Source organism: Neodiprion fabricii, chromosome 3 (genome assembly GCF_021155785.1).
Source record: "Neodiprion fabricii isolate iyNeoFabr1 chromosome 3, iyNeoFabr1.1, whole genome shotgun sequence".
Taxonomy (NCBI): Eukaryota; Metazoa; Arthropoda; class Insecta; order Hymenoptera; family Diprionidae; genus Neodiprion; species Neodiprion fabricii.
In genome coordinates, this window is record NC_060241.1 from 30,678,913 (window position 1) to 30,696,972 (window position 18,060).

An 18,060-nucleotide genomic window follows, 5' to 3' on the forward strand; every position below is an offset into this window, starting at 1 on the left:
TCATAATCTTCTTGGTAAAATGTGTCAACAAAAAAATTATCTTAATCCTTACACAATATTTTTGATGTGTTCTAACACTGAAAATATTTATTGGTATTCAAGGTATCACCCGAGGTGGTTAGCGGTGGTCATTAGAGATGGTTGGTGGTGGTCGGAGGTGGTTAGGGGTGGTTGCAGGTGATCGAGGTGGACGAGGAGGAGGACGTCGAGGAGTAGGACGAGGATGACGAGGAGAACGAGGATTTGTGCACGGTGAGTAAAACATTTTTATAATATTTAATGGCAATTGTAATTATTTTATTTTAAATTTTTTGAACTTGTCATGTTTACAATAAATTATTTCAATTCATTCACCGCGCAAGCCCAAATTCGGTAGCTATCAATGCGCTAATGAAATTTTTTATAATTTTCTCGAAGTCTTCTTGGTCAAATCTGTCAACAGAAAAGTTATATTAATTTTTACACAATATTTTTGATGTGTTCTATATTTTTACTGAATATGTTTATCAGTATTCGGGGAATAATCCAAGGTGGTTCGCGATGGTCGTTGGAGGTGGTTGGCGGTGGTGAGGCAGTCTGGGATGATGGGGTAGTGGGGTGTTGGGGTGGTGGGGTATTGGGGAGGCGGGGTGTTGAAGTGGTGTGGCTTACCCTACCCTACCCTAGCCTACCCTACCCTTCCATTCCCGCCCCTACCCTCCTCCAATGCTCGTACTTCTACGTCAATCTTACTACTACTTCTACTACGATCTTACTCCAACTCCTGATCCTACTCCTATTCCTACTCTCACTCTTGAACCTACTCCTGATCCTACTTCTAATCCAACTCCTACTCCTATTTCTGAATATTAATGTTATAGGATGTATAGACTGCGTGTCGAACTGAATCCTATATGGAAACAAACAATTCTTTTATTGTCATATTATAGCCGATTATAGTAGATAATCTAGTATGTTTCCTGGAAAATTATAAAATTTATAGTTTGCATCACGTATTAATCATAAATGAATCATATATATCAATGTCGTACATGGACCGCATGTACATTTGTACTTTTTGGTCTCTGCATCATTATTAAATCTGGTCTATTTGTGTTCATGATCTATGTATACATTCTTCTCTCAGGTACCTATACTTTAATTAAATCACTGTTTTGCTACGACTTTTAAAAGATATTTATTCTCATCACTAGTTTATTGTATCGCCGACAAGTCGGTAAGTACACTCAGGCCAAGTACTGGCTTGGAATTACCATTGCGATGACTGTGTTACTCGGAAGGTGAATGCAGCCAGCATCATGTCAAAATCGGAAACTCTCTGATGTTCTGCGATAAGTTCTCATCTCTACCGTTGGAATATCTCACGGAGCAATTTTCGGTTGTCACATCTAAGCCAACGAGGGCAACTGTACCTATAGTTTTCGTCCAATGGTAAGGCTGACCCCTCTGTATTTTTGGCGAAAATTTCCGCGATTTTGAAAAGTGCCGGAATAGATTCTTTCATGCACTATTCCGACGTAATTTTGCGAGAGAAATCGAATGGGCGCAGTTCCAATACTTTATTGAAAATATTTATTGCTATTCCAGGTACAACCCGAGGTGGTTATCGGTGGTTGTTCGAGGTGGTTGGCGATTGTTGGAGGTGGTCGGAGGTGGACGAGGAGGAGGACGAACGGAACTGAGCCTCAAAGCCCTGTTGACATAAAAGCAGCTATTCGATAGAAATTACAGTTTATAGTTTACACAGCCCATTGCATGATATTTCATTATAAATACGTATGTTTCAATGTATTTAGGAATAATTTATCAAATATACAGAGGTCATGTGCAAATAATAAATGAATTGATTCGACCGCAGTTTGATGTATTCATTAGAGCTTTAACAATAAATTTAAGCTTTGTTACTTCTTTTATTTTATTATGGATAATCAAAAACATTTCCGACTATTCGTGCTGTGGAAGCATGGGGATTCAACCAGATGTAGCAAAAGATTAGAAACAGTGTATGTAGAGTACGGGTATTTTTCTAATAATGAAAATAGAATAGAATACCACGCCTTGCGAATTAGCTTTCCAGGCAGAGATGAATGATAAATTTTTAGGACTGCGTTATCGTTGTTAAATACTCTATGGCTCATGGGAAACGAAAATCTGTAACGATTGAATTGATGCACCGGATCATCGTCGACTTTAACTTTTGAAATGTCCTACCATTTCCGAATACCTCCAACCATCCTGTTTACCTATATTACTAGATTAGCTATGACATGAAAAGAGAAGAATTATTCATTTCGAAATGGGATTTTATTGGACGCGCGCTCGATGTATTCCATAACATCAGTATTCATAATCATTCCAACAACTTTTCATTTGCTCTCTCGATCTTGAATTTTCATAGGCATAGAATCGAAACGCTGTTTTAGCTGGTCGCAAGTGAAGCATCTGCGTTGGGTGGAGGAGCGGAATTGTTTTCGAAAAGTATTCGGATGGAAAAAAATTCAGAGTAACTGCAATACATAACGGATGCGCTAATTCTGAACGAGATGAAATGGATGCTTCGTATATGAGACAGTATTTAACACTGCGTAGTGATTTAAAGACCTAGAAAGGTGATAGGGAGAGAAAGAACGACGCTTCTCAACACTTCGAGTGTATTTTAACACACATTTGAAAGATACGAGCGAAATTTTTCATCATCCAACTGTCGCAGAACGGCAGCGTTATTAGCCGACCCGTTCACTGAGGAATATATCTTCAGTCAACGGCTGACCATCGAAGGGCCTGGCCGCTTAAGTCTGGAATCGGCAGGAGAGATAAAGTGTGTATTTCTTGTATGAAATGTGAAAGCTAAAATCATTATACATCATATCATATCATCATACATCATACATCGTACATCATACATCGTACATCATACATCATCATACATAGTATTAAAGGTCGAAACCAAAGTTTGGATGTCGGATGTTCAGAAAGTGACGTCACCAATTCAAAATCAGCTAGCCGAATTCCTCAGTCTGGAAACAACCGCGCAGTAGAGCGGACGGATGAGAGTCGCGCTCCGCAAATTTCGAGTACCGGGTTCTCAACCTCCCGGATCCCGCGCTTCGGGTCCGCTACGTATTTCGAGTACGGGGTTCTCAACCTCCCAGATCTACAATAAATTATTTAAATTCGTTTTTCGCGCAAGCCGAAATTCAGTAGCTGTCAGTCCGCTAATAAAATTTCTCGACTTCCAGGATAAGCGCTCCGTGATTCCCGGTTCATGTTTACAATAAATTATTTCAATTCGTTTTTCGCGCAACCCCAAATTCGGTACCTGTCAGTCCGCTAATAAAATTTCTCGACTTCCAAGATAAGCGCTCCGTGGTTCCTCGTTCATGTTTACAATAAATTATTTCAATTCGTTTTTCGCGCAACCCCAAATTCGGTACCTGTCAGTCCGCTAATAAAATTTCTCGACTTCCAAGATAAGCGCTCCGTGGTTCCCGGTTCATGTTTACAATAAATTATTTCAATTCGTTTTTCGCGCAACCCCAAATTCGGTACCTGTCAGTCCGCTAATAAAATTTCTCGACTTCCAGGATAAGCGCTCCGTGGTTCCTGGTTCATGTTTATAATAAATTATTTCAAGCGCTCCGTGGTTCCCGGTTCATGTTTACAATAAATTATTTCAATTCGTTTTTCGCGCAACCCCAAATTCGGTACCTGTCAGTCCGCTAATAAAATTTCTCGACTTCCAAGATAAGCGCTCCGTGGTTCCTCGTTCATGTTTACAATAAATTATTTCAATTCGTTTTTCGCGCAACCCCAAATTCGGTACCTGTCAGTCCGCTAATAAAATTTCTCGACTTCCAGGATAAGCGCTCCGTGGTTCCTGGTTCACGTTTACAATAAATTATTTCAATTCGTTTTTCGCGCAACCCCAAATTCGGTACCTGTCAGTCCGCTAATAAAATTTCTCGACTTCCAAGATAAGCGCTCCGTGGTTCCCGGTTCATGTTTATAATAAATTATTTCAATTCGTTTTTCGCGCAACCCCAAATTCGGTACCTGTCAGTCCGCTAATAAAATTTCTCGACTTCCAAGATAAGCGCTCCGTGGTTCCCGGTTCATGTTTACAATAAATTATTTCAATTCGTTTTTCGCGCAACCCCAAATTCAGTAGCTGTCAGTACGCTAATAAAATTTCTATAACTTTATAATCTTCTCATAATCTTTCTGGTAGATTAAATCGATAAAAAAATTATATCAAACCTTACACATTATTTTTGATTTGTTCTCATGCTGAAAATATTTATTAGTATTCGGGGTATAACTCGAGGTGGTTGAAGGTGGTCGGAGGTGGACGAGAAGGAGGACGAGGAGGACGAGGATTTGTGCTGGGTGAGTAAAACACTTTTATAATATTTGATGGCAATTGTAATTACATTTCATCTGAAATATTACAAACTTGTCACGTTTACAATAAATTATTTCAATTCATTTCGTTTACAATAAATTATTTCAATTCATTTTTCGTGCAAGCACATATTCAGTAGCTATGAATAATCTTATACAATTTATTACATTATTAATTAATTGATTAATTACATCAATCCTTATACAATATTTTTGATGTGTTCCTATACTAAAAATATTCATTACTATTCCAGGTATTACCCGAGGTGGTCGGAGGTGGACGAGGAGGAGGACGAGCTGGACGAGAAGGAGGACCAGGTGGACGAGGAGGAGGACCGCTCCTCTCCTCAGAGGAGGGGAGGGGGAGGGGCAGGGAAGGGGAAGAGGTGGGCGGGGAGGGGGAAGGGAAGGGAGGGGAAGGGGTTGGGGGGGGGAGGGGAGGGGTGGGCGGCGCGAGAGAGGGAGGGAGGGAGGTAGGGCGGGAGGGAGGGAGGGCGGGAGGGAGGGAGGGGGGGGCGGGAGGGAGGGAGGGAGGGCTGGAGGGCGGGCGGGTGGTGTTCTGCTCTATCAATTTTAACGTTTCGCACTGACATCCATCCTCTACACTCCCCCCCCCCCCCCCGCCGCCCTCCCTCCCGCCCTCCCTCCCTCCCTCCCTCCCTCCCGCCACCCACCCCTCCGCTCCCCTCCCAACCCCTTCCCGCCCCTTCCCTTCCCTTCCCCCTCCCCGCCCACCACTCCCCCTTCCCTGCCCCTCCCCCTCCCCTCCTCTGAGGAGAGGAGAGGTCCTCTCCCACGACCCACCCCGCCTCCTCCTCGTCCACCTGGTCCTCCTTCTCGTCCAGCTCGTCCTCCTCCTGGTCCAGCTCGTCCTCCTCCTCGTCCACCTCCGACCACCTCGGGTAATACCTGGAATAGTAATGAATATTTTTAGTATAGGAACACATCAAAAATATTGTGTAAGGATTAATGTAATTAATCAATTAATTAATAATGTAATAAATTGTATAAGATTATTCATAGCTACTGAATATGTGCTTGCACGAAAAATGAATTGAAATAATTTATTGTAAACGTGACAAGTTTGTAATATTTCAGATGAAATATAATTACAATTGCCATCAAATATTATAAAAGTGTTTTACTCACCCAGCACAAATCCTCGTCCTCCTCGTCCTCCTCCTCGTCCACCTCCGACCACCTTCAACCACCTCGAGTTATACCCCGAATACTAATAAATATTTTCAGCATGAGAACAAATCAAAAATAATGTGTAAGGTTTGATATAATTTTTTTATCGATTTAATCTACCAGAAAGATTATGAGAAGATTATAAAGTTATAGAAATTTTATTAGCGTACTGACAGCTACTGAATTTGGGGTTGCGCGAAAAACGAATTGAAATAATTTATTGTAAACATGAACCAGGAACCACGGAGCGCTTATCCTGGAAGTCGAGAAATTTTATTAGCGGACTGACAGCTACCGAATTTGGGGTTGCGCGAAAAACGAATTGAAATAATTTATTGTAAACATGAACCGGGAACCACGGAGCGCTTATCTTGGAAGTCGAGAAATTTTATTAGCGGACTGACAGGTACCGAATTTGGGGTTGCGCGAAAAACGAATTGAAATAATTTATTATAAACATGAACCGGGAACCACGGAGCGCTTATCCTGGAAGTCGAGAAATTTTATTAGCGGACTGACAGGTACCGAATTTGGGGTTGCGCGAAAAACGAATTGAAATAATTTATTGTAAACATGAACGAGGAACCACGGAGCGCTTATCTTGGAAGTCGAGAAATTTTATTAGCGGACTGACAGGTACCGAATTTGGGGTTGCGCGAAAAACGAATTGAAATAATTTATTGTAAACATGAACCGGGAACCACGGAGCGCTTGAAATAATTTATTATAAACATGAACCAGGAACCACGGAGCGCTTATCCTGGAAGTCGAGAAATTTTATTAGCGGACTGACAGGTACCGAATTTGGGGTTGCGCGAAAAACGAATTGAAATAATTTATTGTAAACATGAACCGGGAACCACGGAGCGCTTATCTTGGAAGTCGAGAAATTTTATTAGCGGACTGACAGGTACCGAATTTGGGGTTGCGCGAAAAACGAATTGAAATAATTTATTGTAAACATGAACGAGGAACCACGGAGCGCTTATCTTGGAAGTCGAGAAATTTTATTAGCGGACTGACAGGTACCGAATTTGGGGTTGCGCGAAAAACGAATTGAAATAATTTATTGTAAACATGAACCGGGAATCACGGAGCGCTTATCCTGGAAGTCGAGAAATTTTATTAGCGGACTGACAGCTACTGAATTTCGGCTTGCGCGAAAAACGAATTTAAATAATTTATTGTAGATCTGGGAGGTTGAGAACCCCGTACTCGAAATACGTAGCGGACCCGAAGCGCGGGATCCGGGAGGTTGAGAACCCGGTACTCGAAATTTGCGGAGCGCGACTCTCATCCGTCCGCTCTACTGCGCGGTTGTTTCCAGACTGAGGAATTCGGCTAGCTGATTTTGAATTGGTGACGTCACTTTCTGAACATCCGACATCCAAACTTTGGTTTCGACCTTTAATACTATGTATGATGATGTATGATGTACGATGTATGATGTACGATGTATGATGTATGATGATATGATATGATGTATAATGATTTTAGCTTTCACATTTCATACAAGAAATACACACTTTATCTCTCCTGCCGATTCCAGACTTAAGCGGCCAGGCCCTTCGATGGTCAGCCGTTGACTGAAGATATATTCCTCAGTGAACGGGTCGGCTAATAACGCTGCCGTTCTGCGACAGTTGGATGATGAAAAATTTCGCTCGTATCTTTCAAATGTGTGTTAAAATACACTCGAAGTGTTGAGAAGCGTCGTTCTTTCTCTCCCTATCACCTTTCTAGGTCTTTAAATCACTACGCAGTGTTAAATACTGTCTCATATACGAAGCATCCATTTCATCTCGTTCAGAATTAGCGCATCCGTTATGTATTGCAGTTACTCTGAATTTTTTTCCATCCGAATACTTTTCGAAAACAATTCCGCTCCTCCACCCAACGCAGATGCTTCACTTGCGACCAGCTAAAACAGCGTTTCGATTCTATGCCTATGAAAATTCAAGATCGAGAGAGCAAATGAAAAGTTGTTGGAATGATTATGAATACTGATGTTATGGAATACATCGAGCGCGCGTCCAATAGAATCCCATTTCGAAATGAATAATTCTTCTATTTTTATATTATAGCCAATTATTGTAGATAATCTAGTTTGTCTCTCGGAAGGTTATAAAATTTGTAGTATTCATCACGTATTAATCGTAAATGGATCATATATATTAATGTCGTACATGGACCGCATATACATATATACTTTTTGGTCTCTGCATCATGATCATAATTGATCTATTATCTATCATTCATGATCTATGCATACATTCTTCTCTTGGGTACCTATACTTTAATTAAATCACTGTTCTGCTACGAATTTTGGAAGAAATTTATTCTCAATATCAATTTCTTGCACCGCCGACAAATCCGTAAGTACACGTAGGCTAAGTACTGGCTTGGACTACCCATTGCGAAGATTGTGTTACCGGGAAGGTGAATGCAACCAGCATCATGTCGAAATCGGTAACTCTCTGATGTTCTGCAATAAGTTCCCAACTCTACCGTTGGAATATCTCATGGAGCGCAAGCGCACGATTTTCGGTTGTCACTTCAAAGCCCATTACGGCAAAACTGCCTTTATATTCTTCAGTCAACGGTTATATCAACTGAACTTACACCCTGCAATCAGATATTGCTACATGCGTAGAAACAACGGTTATTTTGTGAATGTTTTTATTTAGATTTATCGTAATGATTTTAATTGATACAATGTTTTTCTGGTATACCGTTGTGTTGTTTGCTACCATTCCAAAGTCCAGAGTTAAGAATTAGCAAAATAAGATTCTCTGTACGTAGGTACTTTCATTCAAAAACAAATTTCCAACACCTTAACTTATATTGTCCGTGCGCTATATCACATTAGTAAATTCCACCAGTATTTATGTACATTCAACACAGATTTCGTTATGGTGTCAATCTTCAATAAGTCATAGTATCACTTCGTATTTCAATACAATCATAATTCTTTACGTCATTAACACGATTGAATCAAAAAAATAACCGACTAACTTGTCATTTTGCACTCCGACATTGGAATGGTTTTAAATCGTATAGTATAATGTAAATTCCTAAATGCATTACAGCACAAATTTTTTATTGTTTATTATGCGATTCTGATGAGAAATATGAATATAATGTTTTATACGTCAATTCGTAAAGGTTATTTTTTTTTTTGTTTAATTTAATCTTTTTAAATGTTAGGTAGTGCGTAGTCCCAAAAGTGCACTTCAAGTGCGCGGTTGGCTCTTTTTTGTCGTATACTAGCTGTGCGGAGCGCACTTGTACTGGTCGCAAACGGCAGAAAAATCGGCTAAAGTCGACTACTTGTTAAATATGAAAAAAACAGAACAGCAATTAAAAATAGTGCGTGTATTTTATTCCGGGCATATTAATATAAGAATCATGTAACGGTATAACTCAGGACATTATATTCATTTGTAAAATGTAGTGCCAGGCTCGCGGGTTATAAAGAATAAGGCTAACCGATATAAAGGAAACTATAAACGCCAAAACAGATATATTTTTGTTAAATATACAAACAGTGAAAAAATTAAAATATTTCGTTTAATGAACTATTTAGCCGATAGTACTTCCAGCGACGTGTTATAACAGTGTTATACCTAATCGTTCGTAGTTTCTTTTTTTTTTTTTTTTTTTTTTGCCATTTTTCTTTCAAGTTTTATACAATTGAAGAGATATTTTACTATAATCTAAATATATCATATTCAATAATTATAATCAATTAATAATAATCAATATCGTAATGATCTCAACTAATCAATAATGCAAAAATTCATAATTATAATATATATAATGATGACCTTAACTATATAGATGCCTAAGGACTAAGTTTATGTTTAATAATAATATATAATTTTCATGTTGAAAAATCGTATACATCAGTGTTTTGCAGGGCATTGCTTCATTTGGGCAAGGGATATAGATAAATAAGAACATTGCTAGGTGGCAGGAAGAACGTTCGTCCATCTTCCCGATACCCAGCATTTATCTTTAAGCTATATTCTCCGAATTGTGGTTACATAACTTTAGTTTATTATATTTTATCGTTCGTATACTCGCACTGGGGCAAGCCTTGGATCACAGATAGTGAGGTGATCAAATTTCGATAGTTTTTCAATTTTATTTTCCTGTATCTTCTAAGGATTTCAGGGCGACAGCTCCTGAAATCAAACATCAGTTGGCCCATGTACCCCGTGTGTTATCTTATAATAAATAATATCAATAATTATTTATTTCCGAAATAACTTAAGTATTCAAATTATTATACCGATAACGACTGTAGAAAGAGACAAGGGGTTTTATACGACAGCTAACTAATGATAGGCAAGCGCAATCAAAATGAAATTTCGAAAAAGAAATCTTAATATAATAAAATATTCATTGCTGAATTACATAACGAATTTGTTTATACAACCATGCACACAATTTTCCAACATAATTTAAAGGGTGTTCAAATCTCAGTCGCATGAACGATAAGAAGACTCCAGAAATGTATTTATATTTCAGGGCAGAGAAGGAAAAGAGGTCTTCTTATGGTGCATTTGGATATTGCAGGGTAAAGTAATGATAAGTAAAATTGAAACGATGACTCATAATAATCAAACAAATTAAGCTTAAAACATAGTTCGTATAGGTGACATAACCATTCGCTAGCATACGAAATACGGTGTATAATAATACGAATTAGAAACAATTATTTCGTAATAAATTCATATCCCCTAGTATCTAACATAGTAGTAACTAATTCATACGTGATGCTCTTCATTATTGGACAAATCGATTTATGCTATCTTCCTAAAGACGATTCTATTGTATTTTCTTGTATTTGTTCAGTATATCATATGCATTAAGGCAAGATGTAGTGCAAAGGGTAAGTTAAAGTTATCATATGGTATGGAATTGTCATAGGTGTTAATTCTTTTGAAGCCATTTTCACAAAATAAACTTCTGCTTGATCTAAAACTGCAAAAATTGTAGTAAAAAGATCATGAAAGGAACTTTTCCTTTGTCAGCTATTTTTTCACATATTCTTCATCTAGGAATACCGAGAGAACATACGATGTCATTTTATCTAATTTTTATTTTGAAGAATCTTAGGCAAAACGCAGCGTCGGAAAGGCAGTATTATAGAAGACAACGTCATTGCACTTACAAAGTGGCAAAATTCAACTTCACTAAGAGCCGAGAAACAATTCAATGATAATACAGGACTCTTCAAGTTTCCAGTGATTCGCAAAAATGTATACAGATTTAATCGTTCGCAAAAGAGCGTTTTTAGGAACAGGTACGGAACGGAAATGAAACATGAAAGATATTGTTTAGTGCATTACTCCGTTTAAATAACAGAGTATTACAATATTCGACACTAAACAATGAATGATACAATTCGTGTTCACCACGTGATTCTTGCATAGTCAACTTTCTGCATCAAATTTGTTACTGTTCTACTATACCATAAGCTACAGCCGGTCAATCGTACTTTAAACAAGGTTCCATTCCGTTTGAATTCTTCAAAATAATAAACACCCAATTTTTCATTATAAATATGGATACAAATTTCACCGAATTATTCAGTTTTTTTGTAGGCTTATTGAAATTCATTAGCTTTTATTGTGTGAAATCGAGAGACGGTTTATTCTCTGGACCGATTACACTCTGGGGCGTTTTTCATTTTCCCGGTCGGAATCAGAGTCCGCCGAATCGTGGAGTGGTGGAAATTCTGGAACAGCCTCGCGCTGTGGCATCCAACCTGCTCCGCCCCCAGCCATTGCCTTGCCCTGCGTGATTCGATTCATTCATTTATCCCTTAGTTACAACTGCCCCGATATTAATTTTTTTCTTCTAGTAACAAATGCCATTTTGTCAAAATTTATTGCCGAATCAGTCCCAAAATCTCTACAATAACACTATTTTAACTACAGTACGCAATCAATCTACAAGTTTTGCAAAAATTGGAAAGAAATAGCATCATTGTCTCGATCCTTCAATTTCGTTATTCAGTGAAAGCGCTTTGGGTCATTGACTCCATAAAATTATAGAACCAGATAACAAAATACTGCGAGTAGACAGTATGCATTTATCTTGATAATGCTGTTTTAAGTGTAAAGTAAGAATGACACATTTCAAATTTTCATAATTTGAGAGGCGTAATTTATATATAAGCTTTGTGAAACATCTCCCCAAAAATAACACGAAACTTAAATCATCTATAATTGTTGCGTGATCGAATAAATTTCGGGTGCTCATTATTTCAAATTTCTGATCAAAGAGACTAGTATCACAAATTTTGACAACGCGTCGGGTTCGAAAGAAAGAATCAAGTCCTACTTTTTGACATTGCTTTTTCAGATGAGACCATCGATTAGTCTTGGCTCTGAGTCAATTTCCCATAATAATTCGTATATATGCAGATTTATTGTTCTCATCTATAGAATCCTAATTGCCCGAGATGCAAACAGCGATCCCAGTTAACAAAACGAGTCCTCAAAATAAAACATAAACTTATAACCAATATTATACTTCTACATGCAACCATGCATGCTTACAGACACTCGATACATAATATCTAATAAACATTTATCTAAAATATTCTAATCATATCCACTGGTTAAGTATCAAAGCCATTAGCTGATATGTACAAAACCTGCTTATATAGCTGCCGCTAAATAGCTGCCTAATCCTATTTTTAATCTTAACCTAATATTCTAAATTTAAAACCCAATATTAAATTCTTATTGCACTTTGAAAGTATAATTTATCTTAAAAGGCCATCTTCGTAAGTTTTCCAAGTTATACTTTCACATATGATGGATGTGATAGGACGATTGAAATCTGTTCAAGGCCTGTACATTTCACAAAATATTGGAAGTGATTTTTTTCTCTTCAATGAACACTTAGTGGAAAGGCAACCGAAAAATTGTAACTAAATATTTAGACTAATTCGTTACAACGATACTCGCCATGTAAAGTATTCGTGAATATTATCAGGCTTCTCTAGCCGCCATAAAATAATATCGCCAACATATTGCACTTTAAAATGCACATACGTGTATTATATGTGTAAAATGTAGAACTTAGTCGAATAGGCTTCAGTTAATTGATTCAATCGAAGGCTTAAACTTGCCACCTAAAATTTCTATAATTCATACTCATTAAGTTATCTAAAGCTGACTATATTTAATTCAAACATGTGCTTGTTGCAACAGAGGAGATCCTCTTGGCGCATCTACCGTTGATTATTTAAGCTGCGTCGCATCACTGCAAAACAATTGACGAGACATCAGTCTCTCTCTATTCATTTAATTATACAAATTTTTAGTACTAATCTAGTAAAGTTGGATATATGCTAGGCTATGAACTGTGCTTGTGACAAATAATATTAATCTCTGCTTCCTTGTGCTGACTGGTATGTGAACCGAGTGACAGTGAATGAGTGTTGAGGATTTGGCAGATACAACACAGAAGAAAAAGTAATACCAAGGTTGTCAAAAGGTAAATATTACGCAAGTAAGAATGTAATTCTGAGAACACTTGAAAAAACAGAGTGAAAATTCTGTTACTGAAATAAACTCAAAGTGGCTGTACAGAGGAATGTGTTTTGACCATACTTTATTTAAATGATAAATGTGAGTCACTCTTTTCGAATTTATCAATACAACCTCGTTGCAACAACCACAGTTCATTATTCTTCATGAAAGGATTTTACCCGAAGCAATTTATACTTATAAATATATAAATAATAAAATAATATTAGATCGTGTTATATTCGTTAAGGCAAGTGGCCAGATGCAAGCAATGTTAAAGAAGAAGTTAGTATTGAATTTTGCGTCTTCAAATAATGCGTATAATTGAAAAAGAATCAATGGAAATACCGAAATAACCATGGCAAGATATTCTCTATTGAATCGGCCATTTTCGACATTAAGTACGACCATTTTTTTTTTTTTTTTTATATTGCGAATCATACTTATTATTTGCCATAGCACTCAACAATCAAAAGTCTGATTCTGAGGTGAGTCAATTTCTTATTGCGCGCGCAAAATAAGAATATATTTTTAGTTGTTTTGGATCAATCGGCCAGTATTTTTATCGTATTATAAGTTGCTTTTTTTAATATACAAATAAAAGTAGTAGTTTAAGAGAAAAAACAAAATACAGAGACTTGCTCTGGTTTTTAAGTCAATGGCGTATTGACGAGAAACCAAGGCTGTCAAGATCAAAAAATAGACACGATGCTATTTCTTATTTGCAGACACACACAAAAGCTTCGAAATTGAAGAATTTAATAAAATTAATCATTAAAAATAAAATCTTACTGGTGTGAATCCAAGTTATTATTTTTCGTTTGGTTTAAAACAGCTGCGAACCGAAATGCAAACAATTTTAATTCCTGTTCCAAGACCAAGTTTATGGCATGCATTTTAGTACCTTCATTTCAACCCCTCAGCCCCTTTAGACAAGAGCATAATTCGATTCAAATGCTAACTCGTTGTTAATAACAGAATCGCTAACTAATAACGAAAATTTTACAGTTTTTAAGGCAACCTTCCTCTAGTCAAATTTATCGTAATTACAAGACAATGTACTCCACCAGGTTATAAATACTGCAAAACTACATCATGCACATACAATTAAGGGACTTTACGAAAGCGTTATTTTGGCTTGAAACTTGACTCGAAACACTAACTAGAGACCGGACAAAAAGTTTGAGTAGTTTATGATAGCTGCGTCAAATGTGTTTTTCCATTTCCGCAATTTTGAGGATTACAAACACTTTTAAAAAAAGTACGTCAAAATCTAGATTTTCGTATGATCAATTTCAAAAAAGAAGAAACACGTAATATAAGACTTGGGGGAGATCAAAATAGTAAAAACTCTATCTAAATATAGTAAATTTTTTTACCCATGTCAATATTCCATATTTCTTCTCCATATTTTAAAAGGTATCAAGATATTAATTTTTCGGAAATGTGAAAAGCCAACAAAGTAAATCGAACAAGCAAAAGCCCCGTTGATTCTAGGAGTGCGAATAGCGTGCAAACGGCGTGATTAACCAAGCTATTACGTATTGTTATTAAGTACAAGAGTTTAATTCTTGCCAAGTCATACTTTATAGGCATAGATATACGAACGTATCAGTTCTTCCATACCTGGTGCATGGGATCATAGCCCATCGATCCGTCGTTGTACGGTTGAGAGCCGTAGTCGCTACCGTTAATGCCCATGCCATATCCAGCCATATCTTGTGGACCTCCGGGTGGTGCAGGTGACATCATTGGTGTCGGTGTACCTTGGCTGGCTCCACCCATGCTGTACGGCGATGCTCCTGCAAAAGCTGCTGTAGAAACAATCGCGGTGCATAGAGGATTCGATGGTTTAATCTATCGAGAAAATAAAACAATTGGAGGTAATAATATAAATGGCTAGCAGGTATGGTTCACCCTTCAGATATACCGACAGGGAATCGTATCAACATTATTTTTGCCGTTTTAAAATCGTATTTGTCCTTGAATCAATCTTGCACATTGTAACATGCCTGTCACCTCCAATAGTTTATTTTCTTTTTCAGAATTCATTTATAATTTTCCCTTAGTTGTATAATATTCGTTAAAAAATATTGATCAGGCCGATTTGTTGGGAACCTTGTACTCGAAAATTGATAGAGTGAGAAATGGATGTAGCGGCGTTTCAAAGGAAGCGAACAAGCGCAAATGTTATTCAGAATTTACTTCTTTATTGCCCAGAGGGTAACTGGAACTACCGGGATTGCGTTAAAAAAAACTCCATAAATTTTCAAACACATAGAGTTCGAACGCCGTGGTGCGATCAAAACTTGTTTCAACGAAACTTTACCGAGTCTTCTAGAAACTTTCTCGGGATCGTTTATAACTTCGGCTCTCTTGTCACGAGTACACCGAAATCTCGTCGGAATTTACCACGCATGGATTAAATGGATTATACATACACGCCAAGGTTCGCGATACGTTTACTACACACTAGAAATATTGTATAGATCTTTAAAATAACAAGACATTGGTTCCTAACAATTCTGCCGATCGATATAAAATCGGAGAAATAAAAATCAATGTATACTTGGCTTGAAAATTCAGAACTGCCATCTATGATCGCAACTTTTTTTTTTACCGAACCACAGTTAACGATCGGTATATGTCGCAACGATTGTATTACTAACCTTTGATTCGACACTTTTCCCAAAGTATACTGATTAACGAATATTCAAATCGACTTACCAGCGGCTTTTTTGGCAGCGTAAAGGTTCGCTTCCTCTTGCGCCTTGCCAATATTCTTCTTGTATCGTATCCTTTTGTTGCCGAACCAATTAGACACCTGAGATACGAAAACAATACATGATTCAAGTCCGACAAGCGATTATATAGAATTGGGTTTATGATACGTAAACTTGTATTTAATGAAATGTTCCGAACAAACACTGAGCGGTGGAGTAAACCCGAAAAGACGATACAGGCATTGCGTAATTCGTATGTACAGTATATAATTTTATCGTCGCGTCAGCGGCCCTATTCCTTGATCGTAACAAGAGATAAAACAAAAGTCTCGAGAGCGGTTGTCAGGCGGTGCCTTGATGAAAATGTCTTATCTCGTGAAACGTCTTTGCCTTGCGAAATTCAGAGATTTCCACTTTTCATAGATTCACATTTCGGTGGATTTTTTCTTCTTCAGATGGTTAATATACACCGAGGAACGACGCCAATCGAGGAACCGTTACTTCACTATTTTCTTGGTCGTAATAATATTTGTTCTCATGTACGTAATATCTGTACATTTTGTTTATTTAATGCGACACGTAACTACAAAAATGCAATTCTCTGGCTTCACTTCAATATACTGGTCTAAACGATTGAACCGAATGCAACAATATGTAAGATAATTCATCATTTCGCAATGCGATGTGTCAGTAATTGTTCGTTAGATGGTTAAAAAATTTGCAATATAACACGCTGTCCGGCGAAATGAAAATATCTTGAAGCCTGCGCGAATGTGTACTTCGTAAATGCATCAAGACTTTTGAAGTGAAAAATTGTTCGACAGTCACTCACCTGACTAACCGTAATGCCACACTTTCGCGCCAATTCTTCCTTGGCTTCTTCGCTGGGATAAGGATTGCTCAGGTGTGAGTAAAAGTATTCGTTCAGAATCTCGGAGGCTTGTTTGCTGAAGTTCCGCCGCTTGCGTCTGGTCAATTGGAACGAACGTAAATAAGATTATTCGTCGAAAGATTTATACGAACGTCGTAATTCTCCGCTTGGCAGATCAAGCTGTTGAACTTTTCGACCGACAGACAGCGAAATACGATTTTACAAATTTTCACGTCGTTGACGCAAGATATATAATAGATTTGCTCCGGCTAATCTTGGCGACTAATTATATACACATATTTAAATACCTAGGATTGAGATGAGCCGAAAATTACCTTGCGTCGAGAAATCGACTTCTCAAGATCATAACTGCCTCGCACGTTGACTGTTTTAACTGCATCTGAATGCTGGAAAACTTCTTGTGTATGATTTGCACCATTCTCTCGATTTCCTTCGGCGTGATGGGCCTGGTACGACTTTGTTCCCTCAGGAGGTTCATAACGTGTGTCGTGAATTCGTTGCATGCCTGAAAAGCAACATAATTACGTCAATTTTTTCACCGAAAGCTCTGACCAATAAAATAATATAGTTACTTTATCGATCCTGGAACCATGTCAATACTTATATACCAGAAAATCATCAGTAGAATAAAAAAAAAAATGACCAAACTAATTCATTATCTAACTTTATTCCGTAAGCTGGTTACGACCTGGAGCCAATCGACGTGAGCACAAGCATCAATTTCTAAAATTCATCGGTACGTGAAGTCGCGTACAATGTTCGCATATATCATTACCCACAGCACCGATAACAACTGCATAATTCGTTGAATTATGAATATCGAAAGTTTGAAAGTATTGAAAGTCGAAAACGAGAATTGGAATAGCAATCGTCTCGAATAACTCGAGGACTTCTTATTTGAAACTCGCAAGGGAAGTACATAAGTGCGGTGTAATCGCGTGCGAAACAAGCGACAAAAATGTCCTGAAAAATATGAAATGACAAAAACGGTGGGGCTCGGCTCTGCTGTAGGCCTAGATAGCGGCGTAGAAGGCGGGCGAGCGTCGCGACGGAGACGACGGTATCAGTATTCGGGACAGGCACGCGACGACGCTGGCTTTTCCTGGGGGAGGCGCGGAAGGTACGATAGTCGGGAGAGTTGGTTCGGGGGTCGGGCGGGTTTGCAATTTCGGAATGGATTCCGCGACCGCCTCTCCTCTCCTCCACCCCCCTCCTTTCCTTTCCTCTCCTCTCCTCTACCCCCCTCTCCTCTCCTCTCCTCTCCTCTCCTCTCCTCTCCTCTCCTCTCCTCTCCTCTCCTCTC

The 18,060-nt window shown here is 38.1% G+C and overlaps 1 protein-coding gene across 9 annotated transcripts in view; it reads right to left on the reverse strand.

The window, feature by feature from the left end:
* Nucleotides 1–408: 408 nt before the first annotated feature.
* The window catches only part of LOC124178829 (homeobox protein extradenticle), a 61,008-nt gene continuing 43,356 nt past the window's right edge, over nucleotides 409–18,060 (reverse strand). For 3 of the 9 annotated variants that reach the window (XM_046562544.1, XM_046562543.1, XM_046562542.1), the window contains 5 exons: nucleotides 17,072–17,262; nucleotides 16,698–16,833; nucleotides 15,870–15,966; nucleotides 14,769–14,956; nucleotides 9,171–11,396 (listed from right to left, as the gene is read on the reverse strand). In XM_046562544.1, coding sequence (XP_046418500.1) covers nucleotides 11,268–11,396; nucleotides 14,769–14,956; nucleotides 15,870–15,966; nucleotides 16,698–16,833; nucleotides 17,072–17,262 — 741 coding nt within the window. In that variant the 3' untranslated portion in view covers nucleotides 9,171–11,267. Of the gene's footprint in view, nucleotides 433–5,601; nucleotides 5,625–9,170; nucleotides 12,877–14,768; nucleotides 15,000–15,869; nucleotides 15,967–16,697; nucleotides 16,834–17,071; nucleotides 17,263–18,060 lie in introns of those variants that run through there. The other 6 variants (XM_046562548.1, XM_046562549.1, XM_046562547.1 and 3 more) reach the window with 6 other exon arrangements.